The sequence below is a fragment of the Esox lucius genome, chromosome 8 (assembly GCF_011004845.1).
Source record: "Esox lucius isolate fEsoLuc1 chromosome 8, fEsoLuc1.pri, whole genome shotgun sequence".
Taxonomy (NCBI): Eukaryota; Metazoa; Chordata; class Actinopteri; order Esociformes; family Esocidae; genus Esox; species Esox lucius.
The window spans coordinates 20,264,409-20,286,334 of NC_047576.1; the positions used below are offsets into that span (position 1 = coordinate 20,264,409).

The following is a 21,926-nucleotide window of genomic DNA, read 5'->3' on the forward strand; positions in this document are numbered from 1 at the left end:
ATATGCACACGCATGCGCAAACACACGCAACCCCCCCCCCCCAACTGTTTTAAAGCACCATCATTGACACCATGATGGCTCCATGCCCCCAACCCCCACCCCCCTTCAGGTTCAGAGATGGAGGTGTTGTCTGTGAGCGCGGCGGCCATGTTGGAAGATGAGATCAGCTGGCTGGATAACTTTGAGCCCAGCTGGAGCTCTGAGATGGAGACAAGCGAGGCGGACAACATCCTGCAGGCGGGCCACCTCCGCCTCATCAAAACACTGCTGTCACTCTGTGGCACGGAGAAGGAACAGCTGGGTGAGAGCACACAACTGTTTTCATCCTCAGCATGCCACAGTTCACCGTGCGCACGTGTCCTCACGCGTCTGTGCGTGTTCCCCCCAGGTCCCTCCCTGATCCAGCAGCTGTTGGACGACTTCCTGTTCAGGGCGTCCCGCATCATCCTGAACACCTCTAACCCCGCCTCCGGCTCCGCCCCCAGCCACGACTTCCACCCCAAGTGCAACACGGCTAGCAGCCGGCTGGCGGCGTACGAGGTGTTGGTCATGCTAGCGGACAGCTCTGTGGCCAACCTGCAGCTCATCACCAAGGAACTGCTGTCCATGCACCACCAGCCCGACCCCACCCTCAGCAAGGAGTTCGACGTGAGCCTGTTTCTTTGTTTGCACTGTAGTCCGTTAGCAGACAATGTTGTATCGAGCAACAGTTGCAGGTGACGATTACTATCCGGTTTTTGCCTTCGTCAAGTCTAACGCTCTCATATCCAACCCCCCCCCCCCCCCAGTTCCTCCCCCCGGTGGACAGTCGGTCGGTGTCAGGGTTCGTAGGCTTGAAGAACGGGGGCGCCACCTGTTACATGAACGCCGTGTTCCAGCAGCTGTACATGCAGCCAGGCCTGGCCGAGGCCTTCCTGTCTATCGACGACGACACAGAGCAGCCGGAAGAGAGTGTCTTCTGTCAGGTCCAGTCTCTGTTCGGACACCTGATGGAGAGCAAGTTGCAGTACTACGTCCCAGAGAACTTCTGGAAGGTACGCTCATTACAGTACAGTACACTCAAATGTGCACACCTGACCAACAGCGTTTCAGTCGTAATGATTTGGTGTTTGCTGTAGATCTTTAAGATGTGGAATAAGGAGCTGTATGTCCGAGAGCAGCAAGACGCCTACGAGTTCTTCACTTCCCTGGTGGATCAGCTGGATGAGCATCTGAAGGTAATCTGCCCTCTTCTGCTGACGCTGCTGAACTCATGTCTGTACTGAGAACACACACAACACATCACACAACAAACACACAACACACATCTTCACTGTTCACATTTTCAGAAAATTGGCCGGGAGCAGATCTTTAAGAACACTTTCCAGGGAATCTTCTCTGATCAGAAAATCTGCAAAGACTGTCCTCACCGGTGAGTGCAAGCGCGCGCGCGCACGCACGCACGCACGCACATACACAACACCAAGTCTGGACCCCTCACTGTAACATCTGAACCTGATTTTAGGTATGAGCGCGAGGAGACATTCATGGCGCTGAACCTGGGTGTGACTTCCTGTCAGAGTCTGGAGATCTCATTGGACCAGTTTGTCAGGGGGGAGGTGTTAGAAGGAACCAACGCCTACTACTGTGAAAAGTGCAAGGAGAAGGTGTGTGCAGGTTGTACTGTACTTACGGGGACCCATTAAATAGTAAAACAAGGTTTTTGCGGTGAAAGTCACGGATGGGTTAAGGGTTAAAGATGTTTGTGATAATGTCAGGTTAAGGGATAATGGTTTAAATAGGGATAATGTAGTAGAACACGACGTGTGTTCATGTCTCCAGCGCACCACAGTGAAGCGGACCTGCATTAAGTCCCTGCCCAGTGTCCTCTGTATACATCTGATGCGTTTCGGCTTTGACTGGGAGAGCGGTCGTTCCATCAAATACGACGAGCAGATCCGGTTCCCCTGGGTGCTGAACATGGAGCCCTACACTGTGTCCGGCATGGCCCGCCAGGATGGGGGCGCGGAGGGGGGAGACGGCCGAGGGGAGGCAGGGGGCTCACCCAGGAAGAAGGTGACCATCTCCGAGAACTACGAGCTGGTGGGAGTTGTAGTCCACAGTGGGCAGGCTCATGCCGGACATTACTACTCCTTCATCAAGGACAGGCGGTAAGAGGAACACATTTCATTATAAGAGCAATTACTTTCAAACGTCTTCCTCACGAGTGATGTGTTTTGTTTATCTTGTTGGCTCTGGAGTTCAAACCAGCTATCTTTCGATTACTGGCTCCACCCAATTGATTACTATACTGTCCCTCGCCAATTTCAAATGTCTTTTTAGACAAGCCAAATAAATGCGTCTCCAGCTCTTCTAATTCTGTTTCTCTGTCTGCTTTGTCCTGTGCTGCAGTGGTAGTGCTAGAGGCCGGTGGTATAAGTTCAATGACAATGTAGTGGAGGAATTTGATATGAACGACGAGACTCTGGAGTATGAGTGCTTTGGTGGCGAGTACCGGCCTAAAGTCTATGATCAGTGTAAGTCTTTAGTAGATGACATATGGATGTCAATCAAAGTATGGGGTCCCTCTGGGTAGCGTTTTTGGTCCACACTTTTTTACCCTTGTTCATTATGGAATAATTTATGTTCCAACATGACTTTCTCTGTCTTTTGCTGCGTAGCTAACCCCTATCCGGATGTGCGGCGTCGATACTGGAACGCCTACATGTTGTTTTACCAGAGAATCAGTGATCAGAACTCTCCTGTTCTCCCCAAGAAGAGCAGAGTCAGTGTCATGAGGCAAGAGGCTGAAGACCTCACACTGTGAGTGATACACACACAAATACCCTACCCACACACACACACACACGCACACACACTCAACCCATTCTTTACCTCTCCTTCCCACATAGTTCGGCGCCCTCTAGCCCCGACATCAGTCCCCAGTCTTCCCCTCGACCCCCCAGGGCCAACAACGACCGCCTGTCGGTCCTGACCCGGCTGGTGCGCAAGGGGGAGAAGAAAGGCCTGTTTGTGGAGAAGATGCCGGCTCGGATCTATCAGGTGACTAGACTCAACTGAGTTGTATTCGTCATCTTAGTCAGGGACTTCACTTTAGATATATTTCTGGTGATGTTTTATATCGGTTTCTTCTTTACATTTGGTTTTTGCAGTTCTACTTCTGTGTAGACTTGCCTGGAGTCTAGCTAAAAAAAAAAATTTCTCTTTCCCACACCTTTCCCCTCCTCCCCTTTTTCGTCATCTCTCTCTCCATCTCTCCCTCGGTCTATGTTGTAGATGGTGCGAGATGAGAACCTGAAGTTTATGAAGAACAGGGATGTTTACAACAGCGACTACTTTAACTTCACTCTTTCTCTGGCCTCAGTCAACGCGGTACGTGTTTATGAGCGTTGGTTTGTAGAACAAACAGATGCTGATAACTCCAGCCTGTGCCTACCTCTATAAACACACCTCTTACAAGGCGTGTGCGTGCGTGTGTGTGTGTTGCAGACGAAGCTGAAGCACCCAGCCTACCAGGCCATGGCCAGAGAGAGCCTGCAGCTGGCGGTCCACTTCCTATTCCACACGTACCTCCACACTAAGAAGAAACTGCGGGTGGACACAGAGGAGTGGATGGCCACGGTGGAGGTGTTGCTGTCTAAAAGCAGTGAAGCCTGTCACTGGATGACTCAGTACCTGGTGGAACCTGAGGGCCGAGAGATCACCAAGTCAGCACTGCTTTTAAACTAGTTCTAATCAGCCAGCAAGGCACGAGGGTGTGGGGTATTTGGACATGTCGGCAACACGGAGTGCCTGGACGCAGCCGTTAGCGGTGCTATATTGGCCATATACCAAAAATCCTTGAGATGACCTATTGCTGTTATGAACTGTTTACTTGTTTGATAAAAATAGTCAAAGGTACGTGGGGGTTGACTTCTGCCAGTCAACCCCCACATCCCAAACCACAGTTTATAAACTAATTCATACCATGGATTTTGTTTATGTTAGTTTCTGATTGGCTTGCAGGGCATTCTGGACTGGGCATTATTTCCCTACAATGCACATTAATATTTTGTTCATTCTTACATGTTACGTGTTTGTTCTGCTTTTGATAACAACCCTCCAAATCCAAACATTCATTGTGTTGTTGAAGTACATATTTTTATTTTATTTGGCGAGGTTGAAAGATGGTTTGCTTAGCTAAGTTAACAAATGTGTTTGCTTACCATGGCAACTACACAGTGTGTTGTTTCCTATTGAGCGCATATCCCCTCGCCGTCTTTTATTGTTATTCCTGTACACAAATCCACTGCAATGCTAATAATACCGTCACAATCCTACTAGCCTTTTGCATTCATCTTGGGTCTGTCCTCTTACAGGGTGTGTTTGTTGGAGTGCGGGGTGAGAGAGGTGAGGATAGTAGTGGCGGCCATCTTGGAGAAGACCTTGGAGAGTGCACTCAACTTTGCTGACTCTGGATTGGACAGCCTGACCAACACTCTCCTCTCCCTATTGGACAAAGATGTTCCAGAGAACGTCAAACACTGCAACCAATACTTCAGCCTGTTCAGCAACTTTGCCCAGAGGGGCTCGGCTCCCTGCCAGTTGTTGCTGAAGCACTCGGCACACCGCAGGATGCTTGTCTTCCTCCTCGGTCCTAACAGACAGAACAACCAGGTGCGCATGCGCGCGCGCACACACTCTCACACACACACACACACACACACACTACTCCGCTGCAGATACATTCATATGATGCTGTTGTTGATGGTTCTGGGGGCTTATTACCTTTCTCTCCTTTTCTCTTTCTTTCTGTCCCTCCCTCCAGAATCGAAGGTGGAGTCCGGCCCAGTCAAGAGAGTTCTTGCATCTCCACTCAACCCTGGCACTAATGACACTCCACTCAGACGTCAGCTCGCAGCGCACACATGGTAACACACACACACAAAGACGTGAAAACAGATACCCTCTCACTTCCATTACCACAGTTAGGACACGTTAGTAATGGGCTGGTGTGTGTTTCTCAGACAAAGGTGTGTGTAAGCTGAATGTGAGCAGTGTCCCTGCCTCCTCCCCCCTCCTCCCCCTCAACGCTGACATCATGGCCTCGCTATTCACCCCTGAAGGACAGCTTTACCTGCTGGAGGTAGCACACGGTCTCATTACACACACACACACACACCGTCTCATTACACACACATCCCTATATGGAACAGGTTGTGTTTCTGAAGTGTGTTTGTGTGTGTATAGGTGATGTTTGCGATGCGTGAGTTGTCAGGCCCTCTGACGGTGCTGATCGAGATGGTGACCTACTGCTCCTTCTGTAATGAACCTTTTTCCCTCGGAGTGCTACAGCTACTCAATGTAGGAACTACAACTCCCAGCTCTAAATACACAGAATTATTAAAGAGAATTCCAAAAGCCAGTAAACCCTGCCATTACCATGTCTGTGTGTGTGAGTAGACCCAGTTGGAGACGGCTCCGCCTCATGAGCTGAAGAATGTGTTCCAGCTGCTGCAGGAGCTGCTGGTGAGTGATAGATGTCAATCAGTCCAATCTGTCTTGGGTCACAGTGACCAGTGCCAGCTGCAGGCTGTGTGTGTGTTTAACGTGTGTGTTTGCAATTTTTTCAGGTGGTGGAGGATCCTCTACAAAGCCAAAGACTGAAGTATGCCTTTGAGACAGAGAAAGGCCTGCTAGGTAGGATAACTTCCATCTTCAACTGTGTGTGTGTGTATGTGTTTGTGTGTGTGGATTAAAGTGTTTTCCTGTTTACAGCTTTGATGCATCAGAGCAACAACGTGGACAGCAGCCGCTGCTACCAGTGTGTCAAGTTCCTGGTCACCCTGGCACAGAAGTGAGTCTCTCCTTCAGAGTGTCTGACCACAGATCACTGCCTTATCTGAAAATATTCAATGGGTTTGGCAGCAGAGACTTAGAAGCAAGGTGCATTTTTTCAGTTCTAATTTCATGCCGACCTGGTCTATTTTCCTCTCCAGGTGTGGTCCTGCCAAGGACTATTTTAAGGATCTGTCTGGTCACTGGAGCTGGGCTGTGCAGTGGCTGCAGAAAAAGGCAAGCATCAAACAATCTAGCACACAATTTCAGACGTGTCTGCCTGCCTGCCTGTCTGTCTGCCTGCCTGCCTGTGTGTCTGTCTGCCTGCCTGCCTGTGTGTCTGTCTGCCTGCCTGCCTGTGTGTCTGTCTGCCTGCCTGCCTGCGTGTCTGTCTGCCTGTCCGTCTGCCTGCCTGCCCGTGTGTCCGCCTGCCTGGCTGCCTGTGTGTCCGCCTGCCTGTGTGTATGTGTGTGCATGTGTGTGTTTGTGAGGGGCAGTGGACTGTACATTAGTGTGACAGCGTGTGTTTCTCTGTCAGATGTCAGAACACTACTGGACTCCTCAGAGCAACGTGTCCAATGAGACGTCCACAGCCAAAACGTTCCAGCGCACCATCTCAGCCCAGGACACTCTGGCCTACGCCACAGCACTGCTCAACGAGAAGGAGCCGTCCGGCAGCAGCAACGGCTCCGACGGCAGCCCAGTCAATGACAACGCAGATCGTAGCCTCCGACAGGTACAAATGCATGCGCACATGCGGTCTGCCAGTCACTCATTGTGTTAATGGTAAACTTCATGTAGCGATAGCGTATGTTAAACAGGGAGTCCAAAGATCTCCCTGCTGAGACTCCTGGGCTGGTTTCGGTGATAGATCTAGACTGGAGTGTTTCATAACAGTATCAATCATTTACAATCTGGGTCGTTTAGGAATTTAAGTCATACAAAAACACCTCTGGCCTTTAGAATGTATTTGATCTCAAATGCTACATCTCATGCGATCTCTCTACCCACTGTTTACCTCAGGGTTCTGAGTCTCCCATGATGCTCGGCGATTCAAAGAGTGATTTGGAGGATGTTGACCCGTAGCTCCTACAGGACGCAGTCCCTCCAATGGAGACATGCCACAGCTCCAGACAGCCAATCAGGACTGCTTTTTGCCTCTGATTGGCCAGAAAATGGAGGGAGGGGCCCGTTACAGCCAATCAGAACACCTATTCTCCTGGTTGCTGGGGCATTTAAGGATGCGTGAATAATCATGAGGGACTTCCTGCCAGACCAGACTAATGGAATCCGAGCTGGAGGAAAGAGTAAAGACTTAAGTGGTTTATTGTACTACTGGTGGAGTCTGAAATGGCGCCTTGCTGGCTATGAAGTTCACTGCTTTTGACCAAAGGCTCAGTGACAGAGGAAGTGCCCTATATAGGCGTTAGGGTGTCATTTCAGACGTAGCCACTACTGTCTCACAAGGAAAGGACTGTTGTTGTTTTTTAAGTTGTTCCTCATATTTGCCAATGTAACTAAATAGACATATTCGTTATTGTAAAGATCTGTTCCATAGCTGTAATTTCAAATGTAAGATATAATATTTTAAAGTCTCTTGTGCTCCACTCAGTAGAGTGTTTATGTGTGAGGCAGCGGTATAACCTGCTCTGGAGGAACTAAGATACACACACACACACACACACACACACACACACACACACACACACACACACAACCTGGGTTTTTAAGTATGCACTTTATAGTCCACCTCTGTCTATAGTGGAGTGCAGCAGTAATCAGGTCCACTAGAGCAGTTAATCACCTTTCTGACACACACTTTTTTGTTTTGTTTTTACAGTTCTTACTGTATCAAACTGAGTTTGTGCTCTGTGCCGATACAGCCAATGCCTCCAGAGAGCAGTGCTTTTCAAACCTCTTTTTCCACGTCCCTCGGCCATTCCGTGTATATCAGCTATACCAGATACTGCCCATTTGAATCACATTGCCAACTAATTGTCAAGCCCTGGAAAAGGTGAATGAGAGAGTTCAGGGCTACAACAAAGTTCTGAAACGGATGTGGTCTATGACAAGAGGTTTGAGATCCACTGCCATAGAAATTGTTTGCTTCTATGGTTGTCTCTGTTTCTCCAGTTACCACATTGGTATCTATGGTAACAGCCTACAGATGTTTCTAGAACATGAATTGAGCCAAACCGACCAATGAATCAATGCTTTCCTCCCCTCCAGCTGACAAACAGCAAATCATAAGGTTGAATTTTTGTTTCTACTGACACGACTGTACTTAGGCCTTATTCCACGACAGCTGACCTGTGCGAGAGACAAACATGCTTGACAGCAGAAGGGTCATTGTGCCAACGAGAGGAGATCTGGAGCAAGTTTTATTTTGGGTGCCAATGAAATATCCACACACACGCTCTCCCTCTTATACCCACAAACGGCTTACTCCCTGTGCTTTATCATTATCTTCATTATTATTCAGGATCTTATTTGCCAACTGGGTTTCTTTTTCTTTGCCTTTGTTTTTCATAGTCCGTTCATATCTGCCTTTGGACACCCAAAGGGTCACAACCTCCGACACCAAACAACTCCACCCTGACCTCTGACCAGTAAACCTCTTGACCGAACCCACCCCCTGGGAGAATTCAAGTGCCTTCGTCTCCTGACTCCCTTCACCTCTCTCACCCCTCCTCCCACCCTTTGCCCCTGCCCGGTGGCAGGTGACTGGCTACAGTGAACTCTGTGCGTGTGTGTGTTTGACCGTGTTGTATATCGACCAGCAGACTGACCAGCTCCTAGTTTCAGAAGGTGTGTGTGTGTGTGTCAGCGCTTTCAGCAACACCCACTCACAGGGCAGACTGCTCAGTTTGACCCTCAGCAGCACCTGTAGTCCTCAGAACAGTACCAATCAATCATTTATTTTTGTCTGTGGGTCGGTGTGTGGAGGGGTGGAGATTACGGGCGTGAAGGGGAGAGGGGGGGGAAGGTGCCGGAAGGAATGAAATCGATCTAGGTTTTTTAATCTGTGTGATTCTGCTTTGAGCATCACTCCTGCTGGAAGCCAGTCCGCCATGCTAGGACACTGCATGTTCAAACCCAGTTTTCATTTGTACATCAGAGTTTGATTATGGGGAAATTTGATATAAAATAAAATGGAATGCACAACTTTTTGTAAACTGTTGTATTCTTTGTGTGTGCGCGAAGCACGAGTGATTACATTTGAGCTATAATGTCTGTCAAATACGTTTATTTCCAATCAAGCCATGTGAAGTATGGGACAGCTGCGGGAGGTGTGCATTACCATAGGGATAGAACAAGAGGGGGCGGGACCGTTGATGCTGACTTTGTTGTAAAAATTAGTCAGTGGATCCCTGCGAGAGAGGGAGAAGAGGGAGATGAGTGACAACAGTACAGAAGATTCTCGTCATTCCCTGGAACTTCATCACATAAGCATTGTCATGATAGTCATGATCATTCTTCTTAGTAACAGGGTATGGTGGCCTTTAATTATCTAAAGCATTTCCTTCTTTTGGCTAAGTTTGTATTTGATATCAAAATATTACTATGAAGTTAAATAATAGATTAATATCTAGATGATTTCACCATTCTGAAGAATAACCTGTCTATCCTGTTTTGGACGCATCTTAAAGTGGAGCCTTGGTAGTTTTGCTGGACATTCTGCAGAATGAGTTGGGTGACAGCCACATTTGCCTCATGGATTCTGTTTCTGATCTGTCAAATCTCAGCTCACCAGTAAATTTTTTAAATGAATTTCATAACTGTTGTTTTTGGTGAGCATAAGGTTTTGGCTGGTTCTTTAAGATTTTTCAGCTTTGTAGTTGTTTCTTTAACTTGCATTGACACATCGTAGGTCGTCATGCTAACAAATACCAAAAGCAGATTCCAAAAGCAAATGCAAAACCTACAACCCTGTCTCCAAAAAAGTTGGAATGCCGCATAAAATCTAAATAAAAACAAGGCAATTATGTGCAAATCATTTAAACCCTATATTCAATAGAAAATAGTACAAAGACAACATATCAAATGTTAAAACCTTTTCGGCAACATATTTCAAAAAAGTTGGGACTGATGCAACAAAAGTGAGGAAAGGTTGTGTAATGCTAAAAACACTAAACCTTGTGGAATATCACAACTAAATAAATCAATTGGCAAGAGGTCAGTAACATGATTGGGTATTAAAAGATAATTCCAGAGAGGATAGGCCTGTCAGCAATGAGGACAGGAAGGGGTTCACCACTCTCTGAAAGACTGTTTCTCAATGTACAATTGCAAAGAGTTTGGGGATGTCATCATCTACTGCACATAATATCATTAAAAGACTCAGGGAATCTCGAGAAATCTCTGTATGCAAGGGACAAGACTAGAAACCAATATTGGATGGTCGTGATCTTCGGGCCCTCAGGCAGCACTGCATTTAAAACAGACAATTCTAAAGTGGAAATCATTGCATGGGCTCCGGGACACTTCCAAATACCATTGTCTGTGAACACAGTAGGTTGCTGCATCCACAAATGCAGGGTAAAACTCTACCATGCAAAGGAACCATAATTGAACAAGATCCAGAACTGCCACCACCTTCTCTGGGCCCAAGCTCATTAAACACGGATTGAGGTGAAATGGAATTCTCTCAAGTGATTATATATTATAAATTATTTTGGGGAATCAAGGATGCCGCGTCCTCTTGACTAAAGAGGATAGACTGACCATCTCCTAGTCTCTGGCTTGTTATCAACGAACAGTTCAAACACCAGCATCCGTGATGGTATGGGTGTTCATTAATGCACATGGCATGGGTGACTTGCACATCTGTGAAGACACCATTAATACTGAACAATATATACAGGTTTTGGAGCAACATCCAGACAATGTCTTTTTCAGGGAAGGCCTTGCTTATTTCTGCAAGACAAGGCCAAACCTCTTTTTGCACGTATTACAACAGCTCCATAGTAAAAGAGTCTGGGTGCTAAACTGGCCTGCCTGCAGTCCAGACCTGTCACCCATTGAAAACATTTGTCATATTATGAAACGAAAAATACGGTTGCACCAGAGCCTGTGGTGGGTTGGGGGGACCGTGGTGGGCGGGGGGTAATTATTCATCCGGGAGAAGGGGTGTAAGGACAGCTTGTACCCCGGCCTGGAGTAACCATGCTACACCAGTGGAAACAGTTGTAGAATGAACACTAGATATTGACCACTCTGTCTTATGCCAGTACAAATAATTAATAGAATTCACCTGTCTAACCAGAAAAAACGGTCAAGCCAATTGTCTCAATTTTGGTGCCCTTACAAAGGGGTCTATATACAGTTGTGCTGAAAAGTTAGCATACCCTTGGAGAATTGGTCATATATGTACCATTTGTAAAGAAAACATGAGTGAGCAGGAAAAAACACATCTTTTATTTCTTATGGGATACACATTCAACTGTAGGTCATAACAGAATGGCACAATCATAAAAAAATGAACTGACCCCTGTTCAAAATTCTGCATACCCTTAGTTCTTAATATTGTGTAGCATCAATGACAGTGTGCAGTCTTTTGTAATAGTTGTCTATGAGGCCCTGAATTCTTGCAGGTGGTATAGCTGCCCATTTGTCTTGGCAAAATGCCTTCAGGTCATTTCTAATAACATGAAGCGTTCATCTTGCCATCAATTTTCACAAGACACCTTGCTCTCACCCCCCCCCCCCCCAAAACATCAGTGAGCCACCACCATGCTTCACAGATGGTATTCTGTTCACTATGGGCCTTATTGACCCCTCTCCAAACATAGCGCTTATGGTTCTGTCCATAAAGCTCTACTTTGGTCTCATCACTCCAAATTACAGTGTGCCAGAAACTGTGAAGCATGTCAAGGAGTTGTCGGGCATATCGTAACCGGCTTTTTTGTGGCATTGGCATAGTAATATTTTCTTTCTGGCAACTAGACCATGCAGCTCATTTTTGTTCAAGTATCGTCATATTGTGCTCCTTGAAACAACCACACTGTCTTTTTCCAGAGCAGCCTGTATTTCTCCTGAGGTTACCTGTGGGTTTTTCTTTGTATCCCGAACAATTCTTCTGGTAGTGTTGGCTGAAATCTTTCTTGGTCTACCTGACCTTGGTTGGTATCAAGAGATCCCAGAATGTTCCACTTCTTAATAAGTGATTAAACCGTACTGACTGACATTAGCAAGGCTTTGGATATCATTTTATATCCTCTTCCATCTTTATAAAGTTCCATTACCTTGTTACACAGATCTTTTGACAGTTATTTTCTGCTCCCCATGGCTCAGTATCTAGCCTGCACAGTGCATCCACGTGAGAGCTAGAAAACTCATTGACAATTTATGCACAGACACTAATTGCAATTTAATTAATTAAAGGCCAAACATTCAAGGGTATGTAAAATTTTGATCAGGGCCATTTGCGTGATTTCTTTTATCATTATGATTTAAAAAGGAGCCAAACAACTACATGATAATAAATGCCTTCATATGATCACTATATTTCACAATTTCTGTCAGGTTATGGCAACTTATGAGCACAACTGTATAAAAGGTTATATTATAGAATTTTCTAAGTGATGAAACCAGTATGTACACAAATATTGTCAAATAAAAGCTAACAATGTACAGTAATAGTACCTGCTGGTTTCCTCCATGTTGATCTCACCTCTCTCCTCTGGGCTTGAAGAGATCAACACCACCTAACACAGAAATAGACAAGGAGATTTGACAGTCCTGTAAACACTCATTATTTGTTCATTTTGTCTCTGGGACCGACAGTGGAAACAATGACAACCAATCCAACCGTTATTGTACTTGACAACATTCCAAACACACACTCTGAGGAACATAGCCATGAAAACTCTCTCTCTTGCCATCTTTCATACCCAGATTTTTTTGGGGGGAGTTTGCTTTATAAAAGCCCCGGTCGGCTGGTTCCATGATGTAAGTTTAATGTCACCTTTGCCTACACACACACACACACACTCACCTGTCCTTACCTTAGGGTAGCACTGGCAGACGCTCCACACTGTGCCGAGGGCAACCATGATGACCCCCAGTGAGCAGAGTGTTACAAAGACATGAGGCTGCTCCTGAGACATGACGAACAGACCAACCAACAACACACACAGCCCCGCCGCAATCAGACCATATCGATACGGCTTCCCCTCTGCCATGCTGCTAACCTGACCAGTGACCTCTGACCCCAATCCCACTCTGTAAGGGACAGCTTTAAGATCCGTTGAATCCAGGTTATGCTCTGGGTCAGAAACCAAAGGAGAGAAGGAGTAAGAAAGAGGGCAGGTTATAGATTTGGAATTTCAGAGGAGTTCCACTCTGCTGGTTATTAAAGCCTGCAGACTGTGGAGTATGGCTATGTCATGTGTGTGTGTGTGTGTGTGTGTGTGTGTGCATGGTGGCCAGTACTAGGTCACCTTGCCCCAGGGTACTGCTGCCAGAAGGCCCACAGGACCTACTCTTCCTCCATCGTACTTACTCTCTCCTTGTCATTCTTCAATTCCTGAGGCATTTGCCTGCCATTATAAGTGTCTAAATAAACGTAAACCATTATAAATATAAATATACAATGCCCAAATCCCTGAACTGAACAATGTAAAGACTCCTTTTCCAGGAAGGAGCCTGGTCTATTTTTTTTTGTAGGGTTTGGCAATGTAGGCTTTTGGCAAAACGCTTGACTTAATAAATAAATTGTCATAAAAAATATACAAACATAAATATCATTTTATAAAGGATCTGACTGTATTTCAGTGACTGGTCAGACACTTTTACCTCTAGGCTCCCTGCTGCCACAGAGATGACCACTTGGTCAAAAAAAATCTAACTTTTACATTTTGGGGAATTACAAACCATGCGTAGTGACAGAAATGGCTATAGGGGCTCTTACTATATTTTAGTGAGTGAAAGCATTTTCGACTTTAAATTGGTTGCAGGGTAATAATCATTTCTATTGTCTGAGCTCAGAGGAGAAGCAATCATAAGAATCCTCTAAGCTCAGGTACTGAGGCAGTTGAGATCACAGGGAAGTGGAATGTAAAAGACAGTTACTTTCACATAATATACTTCACCACTCACAATGGAGACACAAACCACTCAGAGACCTTGGGCTATTCATTTACTACAGTTGATCAGGACATCACAATACAACCGGAACAGTGGAAGCCTGCAATGTGCCAGAGAATACAGTGAACAATACTGTGCTTGGACAACAAGCGTCTAAGCGCTGATACAACAAGGCACTTCTGGTTGGGACCATCTGTCTGTTATGATGTAATGACAGTTCAGAGTCCCTACTGAACAAATCAAAGTACGAACAGAGAGAATCAGTGGTGCTCATGACCACAAGCGTGCATGCACATTTACATACACTTACATTGGGGAAGGACAAAAAAGACTCCCCCAAAAGTCACAGCACATACAATGGAATCTAAGGCCACAAGAAAGTAAGAGTGGTTTTAAGGCCACGTTCTCCATTGAGTCTGGTAGTAAAGTCTGGGTGCTGCTGTGTAGTGAAGGCTTATACTGGGCTCACCTGACTGATGGAGCACAAACCGCTAAAAAGACAAAATATATGGCAACTGGACTGTCTTGAAAAGAGACAGCAACAACAAGTTCCAAAAAGTATTTTTTATAAATCACAGGAGCGCAGTATGTTACGCTTCAGTAGTCTTAATAAAAGCATTATAACAGACTTGTCATTCGTCAAAAAAGTATGTAAAGCTGTCATGTTTACATGTAAACAACGTTGGTGGGCCAAATCCCTTCCACCCTCTGTGCTACTGCTACTCCGCTCCAGAACAAGGTCACTCCCAGAACGGCTGTCCTTGATTTACTGTTCAGCTCAGACTGAACTGTATAGTGTTCTCGTAGTCCTTAGAGGTCAGAGGGTCCCTGGCTCTTCATGACAGAGTCGTAGGAGGGTGGAGCCTCCAGGTCCCAGGGAGGGGGGGTGGGGGGCAAGGGGAGGGGTGGAGTGGGCGGCACGCGGGAATTCTCCGACATCTCCCTGCGTATCCGGTCCAACCTCCTATGGAGAGAAAATTAAGGGACATCACCAGAATATTTCTACGGGACAGACAGGCTTCCTGAAAGGAAGAGACCAGGTTGACTACAGGAAATGAACTGATAGCAGTGATACTATATTACATATTGGAACACTGAAAGATACACAGTAAATTTGCCTATGTGCTATCAGAGGACACTTTCTGCTGAAAGAGCAGTGGGCCGGACTCAAATCCACCCTGCAGCATAAACGTGTAGGACTCAGCCAGGGCTAATGCGGGCACAGGTGGGCATGATTCACGGGTCCAGGGCTTGGCAGGGCCCACTAATCCTAATAATGTCTAAGTTGTCTATATGTGAGGAAGCCCAGGCATATATGTTCCCAGGGGGGCCAGGATTCCTGGCACGGGCCCGGACTCAGGAGCATACACCACTGGACCAAATGGGACCGTGAGGATTCTGAAACCACACAAAGGAAAAGCACGGTTCGTTGTTGGCTCCTTCCTCAACTTTCTCAACTCCCATGGTGCTCCAGTGGCATACTTCCCTCGCCGCGCAGAACCCTTCCCTTGTCTCCAATCCATCTGGCTCCATTATGTACCACGGTCAGAGAGGCTGAAGCCAAATGGTGGGATGATCTAATTTGATTGTACATCATCTCTCATCCTAACCAGGCTGAAACAAAGCAGTGGGGGAAAAAAATTATTTCTATTCTATACTGAGCTGTATGCAGCCACCCAAGAATGCCCTAAAAGACAGTTTGGCTACTCTGGTCAATGTCCGCTGCAGTAATTAGAACCTGATGGCTCTCTGTGCCTGGCCGGTACTCTGCTTACTTGGTCCTGTTTGTGTGTCAGTGTGTGTCTGTATCTGTTCATGGGTCAGTTGGACACTGAGCAGGACCAAGCTTGTTTAAATTCACTGACAGTTACAACAGAGTACAGCAGGGAAACATAGCAACAACAGAGAAATTAATGTGTGCGCGTGTGCATATGAGTGTGTGCGCGTGTGTGTGTGGGTGCGCGTGCGCAAGTGTGTGTGTGCGTGCGCATGTGTGTGTGTGCGTGCGGGTGTACCTCTGGATGGCCAGAGCCTGGTGTGGGCTGTAGCGTGTCCCTGTGCGGGGGTGTAACAGGAAGTGTCCCGGTACATCTGACACCTTTAGCGTTGTCATGAAAATACAGAGTCCTGCTATTGACAGCGTTGCTCCAGTAACTGCCATCATCACCCCCAGCCAAAGGAGTGGACCTTCCAGACTCAGGAAAATCAGGAAACCTGCTACTATCTATACACACAGTAAACATTCAGTAAGTAAGGACACAACCTAGTACCCAGTTAACATGTTATTTTGGTAATAAACACACACAAAGACTGAATGTGACCACCCCCCCCCCACACACACACACACACACACACCATTATAGATGGACCGAGTGATAGCAGCAAGCGCTGGGGAGACAGCCTCCTTCCTTCCCCCTGTCTCCTTGGAACTACAGCCTGGCTTTGCTCAAACACAACTCGACACTCCCCCTCCAACACCATCACACCATCATACACAATCTACAGAGAGAGACAGAAAGAGATCTAAAACGGATGGGAGTTATTATATCATACTTGTTGATTGATCTGTAACTCTACTGTGAGGTGAATAGCTCACTACTTTACCTTCTGCAAAGGCTTCTTCAACTTCCAAGCCAGGGATAATGGACAGTGATTACTTATTTTCTAAACCTCCTTGTCTTTTAACTTCTCTTTTCCTCAGCTGTTTTCACTTCCTTTTCTCTTTCCATGTGCCGAGCATGGCTCTGATTGTTTGAATAACGAACCGTTATAAATCTGATATTCCAATCGACTGTATTCCTCTTTCCAGATGTTATGCTGATAGATCCATTGAAACAGCTATAACGTGACATGGCGCGGTCGACATTTAATTTGCATCGCGGTGTGCGTAGGGCAGAACACTCGCCCCAGTAGTCACACAGCCCGTTTCTGCTTCATGGTCATAGGAAGTCAGTTTCCGAACGTTATTCGGTGACGGGAAAAGGGAAGGAGAGGGAGACGGAGAGAGAGAGATGGGTGGGGGAGGCAGGGCAATGCAGTGTCGGAGAAGAGAAAAATCTGGAAGTCGTCAGTGTTTGTCAGAAAAATATTTGGACGTTGCTTAATCTAAACGACAGTGTAAACAGAATCCAGATGATTATCCTAAACCAAGGACAATACGTGGCAGTGACGACCGATTGTCCCGTCCTCTTTTTTGGCTTTGCTAGGGTTACATAATTAGAAATAGCTAGAGTTAGCATTCAGATTTTGGGTTAGATTTATACATTAGGGCTAAATTACGAGTGGGATGGTTAGGGTTATTAAGGAAATATTAATTTTGAATGAAAATCTGTTTACTCGTCAAACGTCTGTGTTTTAGCCTGTGTTTGTGATCCATGGTTATGTGTAGGCCTACATTTAGGGATTCGAACCCCAAATATGTTAAAACTTTAAACATTTGGCAGATTTGGGAAATAAATTTCCCGTCTTAGAAATTAGTTTTAGGAAAAACGTTAAATTCGGCGTAGTGTTAGAATTTGGATTTGTGTAACTATTACATTACCGCTATATGTAAAGTTTGGCATCACGGTTAAGGTCCAGTTGAAGCAGGCAGGGCGAACTTTTTCGCTTGAGGCCACATCAGGATTGTGCAATTAGAAGAATGGCCATATTTGTTTTGTCATTTGTTAATCATGAATGACTTGCAGACCAGAAAGGGGCAGTAATTAAAATATTTATACAGTAGGTCCATTATAGCGTCTAAATAAGTTATGTTTTACTTCCCCTCAAAAGTATTTTATTAGCTAATTGCCTTAGTTTGCCCACCCCTGGGTTAAAGGTTAGGGGATAGGGAACATAGATTTCACTTTAAATTATCTTGTTCATTTAAAGAGGTGTGAGCATACACACCTCTGTTCATCTTGGTATTAACATCTTTATTGATGGTTGACTGTGAGGGTTGATGGCCCAGCCTGCCTTCTCCACTACAAAATATTTGTTGAATGAAATAGCACAACTCAAATCCTATTCTCAAATAACCCAATTGCACACAACAATACAAGTTCAAGGTTTTTATTAGTCATATGCATAGGATTCACAATGCAATCGACACTGCCCAAGTCTTCTACACTGCTAGAAACAAATACAAATAAGTTCAAAATAAATAACAATAATAGAACGCACTACCAATAATTTATTTACTCAAATATTGTGTGTGTATGTGTCTATAGGTAGGTGCCCAAACCAGGTGAAGTGTCCAGCATTTGTATGGCTTGCAGATAAACATATTTGCATGTGCATTTATTAGGTACCATCATTAGAACATGATGAAGTGAATACATGCCAGCCAAGGAGAGGCTACATCTGGATGGATCTTGTGTAGTCTGTTGCTATTCTCAACCTGAGTCTCTCCTGAGGATGTGTTGGGATGGATAACATGGTGGCAGAGCAGGCGTAGGTCATTACGGCCCAGTTTTAGACAAAGTTATCCCAACTTTGGCTTTTGGATAGGATTAATGCATAGAGGTAACAAATGGGAGTACTTTTTCAACTCAATGTTTCTTTTTCTTTTTAATAAATTTTTCTTCAGGAACAAAACTTTTACTAAAATAGTGTGCACAACATCTGTAACAGCCATCAGAGAACTGTTCAGGGCAAACAATAGAGTAATGTTTTATTTTAGCCATTATTTTATCAGGTAAGTATGACTAAGAACACGTTCTTATGTTTTAAATCATTTCTATTAAACATTTTGGGAACCTTTTGGGAGAATATCGTATGACTGTACGCTTTGAGTTAAATGTGTTCAGAAACAAGAGAACATAGTTTTGTATGTCACAGGAAGTCACGTTCTGTCAAAGCTTGCGGCATAATTAGCCAAAGATACTCAGTCGAATTCCGGGAAGTTACGCACCCTGTAGAAATGAGTGTGTATTTCCATTTCCTTACTGAGACGAGTACACTAACCAAAGAAAATACACTTACTGCGTAATTATTCAATAAACCATTGTAATCTCTCCCTTGACTCGGCGGGTACGTTATTCACCAAAGTAACCACTGTACGTAAAGGCCGTATTCATACACTTTAACTGACATAATGCATTCTGGAAAGGTTCTTGCAACATCTGGTGAATGTTTGGTGCAAATGTTGTATAATCATCCACACAACTGGACAGTTTTTTGTAGTATTTGAATTCTCTGTCAAGCTGGACAGGGTCTTCAGTAGTGAGGATTGGACTTACTGCTTTAGGACAATGCAATATTTGCAGGACTTTGATAGTCTGGTTGCTGCAGGTCGACTGACCACTAGATGTCCTTATAGACACATTCACTTTACATAATTAAACAGTTGTTTACGTTGTATGTTATACATGCATATAATATACAGAACTAGCGGAATTAGGGAGAGGCACTGTGGACATTGGGTGTGGTTTGCAATTTTGGGTTATTTCACCAGTTCATTTCCCCCCTGAAAACTCAAGCAAGCAAAGGTAAAATATTTGAAAGATATTAAAATGTCTCATTTTCAAGGCAGCTTGTGAAAACATGCTAAACTACAGGTCTTTGAAGACGGTTGCCTAAAGTTTAGGTGTTGCTGTAAGTCTCCTACTCCTGTTTCTTGATGAGAGCTGACAGGGAATATGCAGAGCCTGAGAATGGGGTGTGGCCACAGTATCTCTCCTCCAGTCTGGTTGGTGGAGGCAGTGCGTGGGCCTGTCTGATGTTGCCTCATACTTCAAAGCTGATCTCTCTTGATCGGCCAAACAGGGGCTCAGAGGCCAGATGTGTGTCTGAGTAGGAGCGCCGCAAGTGGGTGGAGCTACAGGTGGTCTTGATGGCAACCTCATATGGAGGTGGGGGACCCAGGCAGTGGGGGTACCTGGAGGGGGGGCTGAGTGGGGGGTAGTCCACATCATCGGCCCCATATACCCCTCGACGCAGGGGCTCATTCCTACACACACACACACACAAACACACGGTTATAGTACATTGTGATCTTTACATTTAAATGCATTTTAGATATAACATTTAACTGAACATATGGAGTTATAACTATTCATAACGGTGACTTAGACTTAAAAAGTAATATGCTTCACCTATGCAGTAGGGCTGACTGGGACCCTGGAAAGTGGCTGCCTGGAGCTGGCGGGGGGCTGAAGAGGATGTGGGTCAGGTTTGGATGGCCGTATCGACCAGGGTAACTGAGCTCTGGGTGTGGGTAGGGATAGTTGGGATGTTCCCCCTGGTGGGGGATGTTGGGGTAGTCTCCCTGGCTGTAGTCCACGTGGTTCCGGTTGTTCATGCCCCAAAACAGCCCCAGAATCAGCATGACGGCTCCCAACACCACACAGCACAGAGAGAACGCCTGAAGGCGGCTCTACATTCACAGCAACATTATACTCACATTAACAGCAACAGCAATAATCACAGATCGTACGTAGTTCTTATAGATGACCCACCTGTGAGGAGGTGAGGAAGGCTGTGGAGCCGCCGGTGACAATGAGAAAGACTCCGATGAAGATGGCGACGTGGTGGAGGGACGGCATCGCTACAGGATCTTCGGGGCTGAGGTGTGTGTTAATATCTGTGCTTTAGGGAATGCTTCCGCCTCTCCATGGGATCACTGGGGACAGATAATATGGTCAGTCTTCCCAGTGGAACCCCCTGGGAAAAAACCCTAGCCCCCGTTCAGCTTGCTCTGCCTGGTCTTGTTCCATGGAACAAGCTCCCATTCCGAGTGTACTTCCTAGGTCCACATGGGTTTGATGGGATTCGAAGAGCAATCAAATGAGGAATGCCGCTGAAGTCAAAGGAGAGTTAAAGCTGAAAAGCATTCCCAAATAGTTCCATTTTCTTCAGCTAGTGAAAAGACTGAAAAAATCGATGAAATTGTATTTTCCTTTTATTGCTTCCAAGTTGGATGATGAAAAGAAGAGAAACGATGAGAGAGTATCCACTCATTCACTTTAAAATAGAAACACATTTTTCATTAATATCCAGAGGCTCACATGAAAAACTCTTAGTAATGTCAAACTAAAATGTCAATGATGACCTACAGAGAGAGAGACAAACAGAGAGACAGAGAGTGAGAGAGAGATGATGTTTAGGGCTGGAGAGGCTGTAGATCTGACAGCACAGCCCATTAAGGACCCTTACTGGCGCCCGGCCCCACCCACTAATGTGCTCGTACCACTCATCGCCCAGTAATGCTCCAGTCATGTGTGTGAGTGCCTGAATACATATGTGGTGTTGAATTGACTTTTATTCATACAACCCAACAATAAAATAAAAATGGGGTTGTCACTAATCAAACTTGATTAGAACAGTACCGACCATCCGGAAGACTACAAGGCCTAGATAACTAATTAGTCCGGTATATCTTTACATTTTTGTCATGCAGGGATTTTTCACGGATTACAATAAACTACAAGCTACCATGAATATTGTTTAAATACTTGTTTCACCATGTATTCACACATCTTCTTGTGGAGATTGCATGTAAATATGACTATTGCTTAATTTTATTATACTGGGAGTTATATAAAAGTTTATAACAGATTTATATTTTATGTTACTCATGTTTTATTTACAGTTAGTAATTTTATCATGCCATCCTGAAAAATGTGTAAACATTTGCCCAATTGAAAATTAAATGAAGACAATTCGTTTTTAGTTTATATTTTAATTGCTCCCCGCCTCGTGTTGCACTCCCCAATAACTCTCCAGTTACATTACGGTTGGACCTTGTTCAATTGAAGAATACATTCATTTTATCCTTTAATTTAATATATCCAGTGTATTACCAGAGGGTTGACGCGGAGTGAGACAGTTAATTCTCGCCAAAATGCATCAGGTTATTCCGAATGCATTCTATGTGTTTAACCAGTTCTTAACTTGCTCCCAACCGGGAACACTTCCATAGTTTTGACGGATGTATAAGAGGTTCTCATCGATTGGAGATCCCCGATATTACAAAATTGCTGCATGTTAATGAAGGTACGAACAGGGGTGAATGGTGTGACCGGTGTTTTACCCTCTCATTG

At 45.3% G+C, this 21,926-nt stretch overlaps 4 protein-coding genes across 9 annotated transcripts in view; 1 reads left to right on the top strand and 3 right to left on the bottom strand.

The window, feature by feature from the left end:
- usp24 (ubiquitin specific peptidase 24) overlaps positions 1-8,993 on the top strand; it is a 34,745-nt gene extending 25,752 nt beyond the window's left edge. For all 4 annotated transcript variants that reach the window (XM_029121825.2, XM_029121826.2, XM_029121827.2 and 1 more), the window contains 22 exons: positions 110-301; positions 389-648; positions 789-1,034; positions 1,119-1,217; positions 1,329-1,411; positions 1,505-1,646; positions 1,822-2,150; positions 2,392-2,516; positions 2,661-2,802; positions 2,892-3,042; positions 3,277-3,372; positions 3,490-3,707; positions 4,359-4,656; positions 4,808-4,910; positions 5,007-5,125; positions 5,230-5,343; positions 5,443-5,508; positions 5,613-5,679; positions 5,758-5,836; positions 5,979-6,054; positions 6,356-6,553; positions 6,841-8,993. In XM_029121825.2, coding sequence (XP_028977658.1) covers positions 110-301; positions 389-648; positions 789-1,034; positions 1,119-1,217; positions 1,329-1,411; positions 1,505-1,646; positions 1,822-2,150; positions 2,392-2,516; positions 2,661-2,802; positions 2,892-3,042; positions 3,277-3,372; positions 3,490-3,707; positions 4,359-4,656; positions 4,808-4,910; positions 5,007-5,125; positions 5,230-5,343; positions 5,443-5,508; positions 5,613-5,679; positions 5,758-5,836; positions 5,979-6,054; positions 6,356-6,553; positions 6,841-6,903 — 3,266 coding nt within the window. In that variant the 3' untranslated portion in view covers positions 6,904-8,993. The remainder of the gene's footprint in view (positions 1-109; positions 302-388; positions 649-788; positions 1,035-1,118; positions 1,218-1,328; positions 1,412-1,504; positions 1,647-1,821; positions 2,151-2,391; positions 2,517-2,660; positions 2,803-2,891; positions 3,043-3,276; positions 3,373-3,489; positions 3,708-4,358; positions 4,657-4,807; positions 4,911-5,006; positions 5,126-5,229; positions 5,344-5,442; positions 5,509-5,612; positions 5,680-5,757; positions 5,837-5,978; positions 6,055-6,355; positions 6,554-6,840) is intronic.
- On the bottom strand, positions 8,637-13,085 carry bsnd (barttin CLCNK type accessory subunit beta). The gene is made up of 3 exons (XM_010872111.5): positions 12,825-13,085; positions 12,463-12,524; positions 8,637-9,188 (listed from the first exon to the last, which is right to left on the bottom strand). The coding sequence occupies exons 1-3, from the start codon at positions 12,999-13,001 to the stop codon at positions 9,074-9,076; spliced, it is 354 nt and encodes a 117-aa protein (XP_010870413.2). The 5' UTR covers positions 13,002-13,085; the 3' UTR covers positions 8,637-9,073.
- An 863-nt stretch (positions 13,086-13,948) lies between these two features.
- On the bottom strand, positions 13,949-17,070 carry si:dkeyp-51f12.3 (uncharacterized protein LOC107988041 homolog). Of its 2 annotated transcripts, none has more exons than XM_034293664.1 (4): positions 16,510-17,070; positions 16,261-16,428; positions 15,921-16,129; positions 13,949-14,869 (listed from the first exon to the last, which is right to left on the bottom strand). In XM_034293664.1, the coding sequence occupies exons 2-4, from the start codon at positions 16,384-16,386 to the stop codon at positions 14,716-14,718; spliced, it is 489 nt and encodes a 162-aa protein (XP_034149555.1). In that variant the 5' UTR covers positions 16,387-16,428; positions 16,510-17,070; the 3' UTR covers positions 13,949-14,715. The 2 variants fall into 2 exon arrangements, with proteins under 2 accessions (XP_034149555.1, XP_034149554.1); XM_034293663.1 differs by having other exon boundaries at positions 16,261-16,404; positions 16,510-17,067.
- Positions 17,071-17,941: 871 nt separating this feature from the next.
- On the bottom strand, positions 17,942-21,845 carry si:dkeyp-51f12.2. 2 transcript variants are annotated; one of them, XM_034293888.1, is made up of 4 exons: positions 21,687-21,845; positions 20,343-20,506; positions 19,980-20,260; positions 17,942-19,834 (listed from the first exon to the last, which is right to left on the bottom strand). In XM_034293888.1, the coding sequence occupies exons 2-4, from the start codon at positions 20,427-20,429 to the stop codon at positions 19,612-19,614; spliced, it is 591 nt and encodes a 196-aa protein (XP_034149779.1). In that variant the 5' UTR covers positions 20,430-20,506; positions 21,687-21,845; the 3' UTR covers positions 17,942-19,611. The 2 variants fall into 2 exon arrangements, with proteins under 2 accessions (XP_034149779.1, XP_034149778.1); XM_034293887.1 differs by lacking the exon at positions 21,687-21,845 and having other exon boundaries at positions 20,343-21,055.
- Positions 21,846-21,926: the final 81 nt, after the last annotated feature.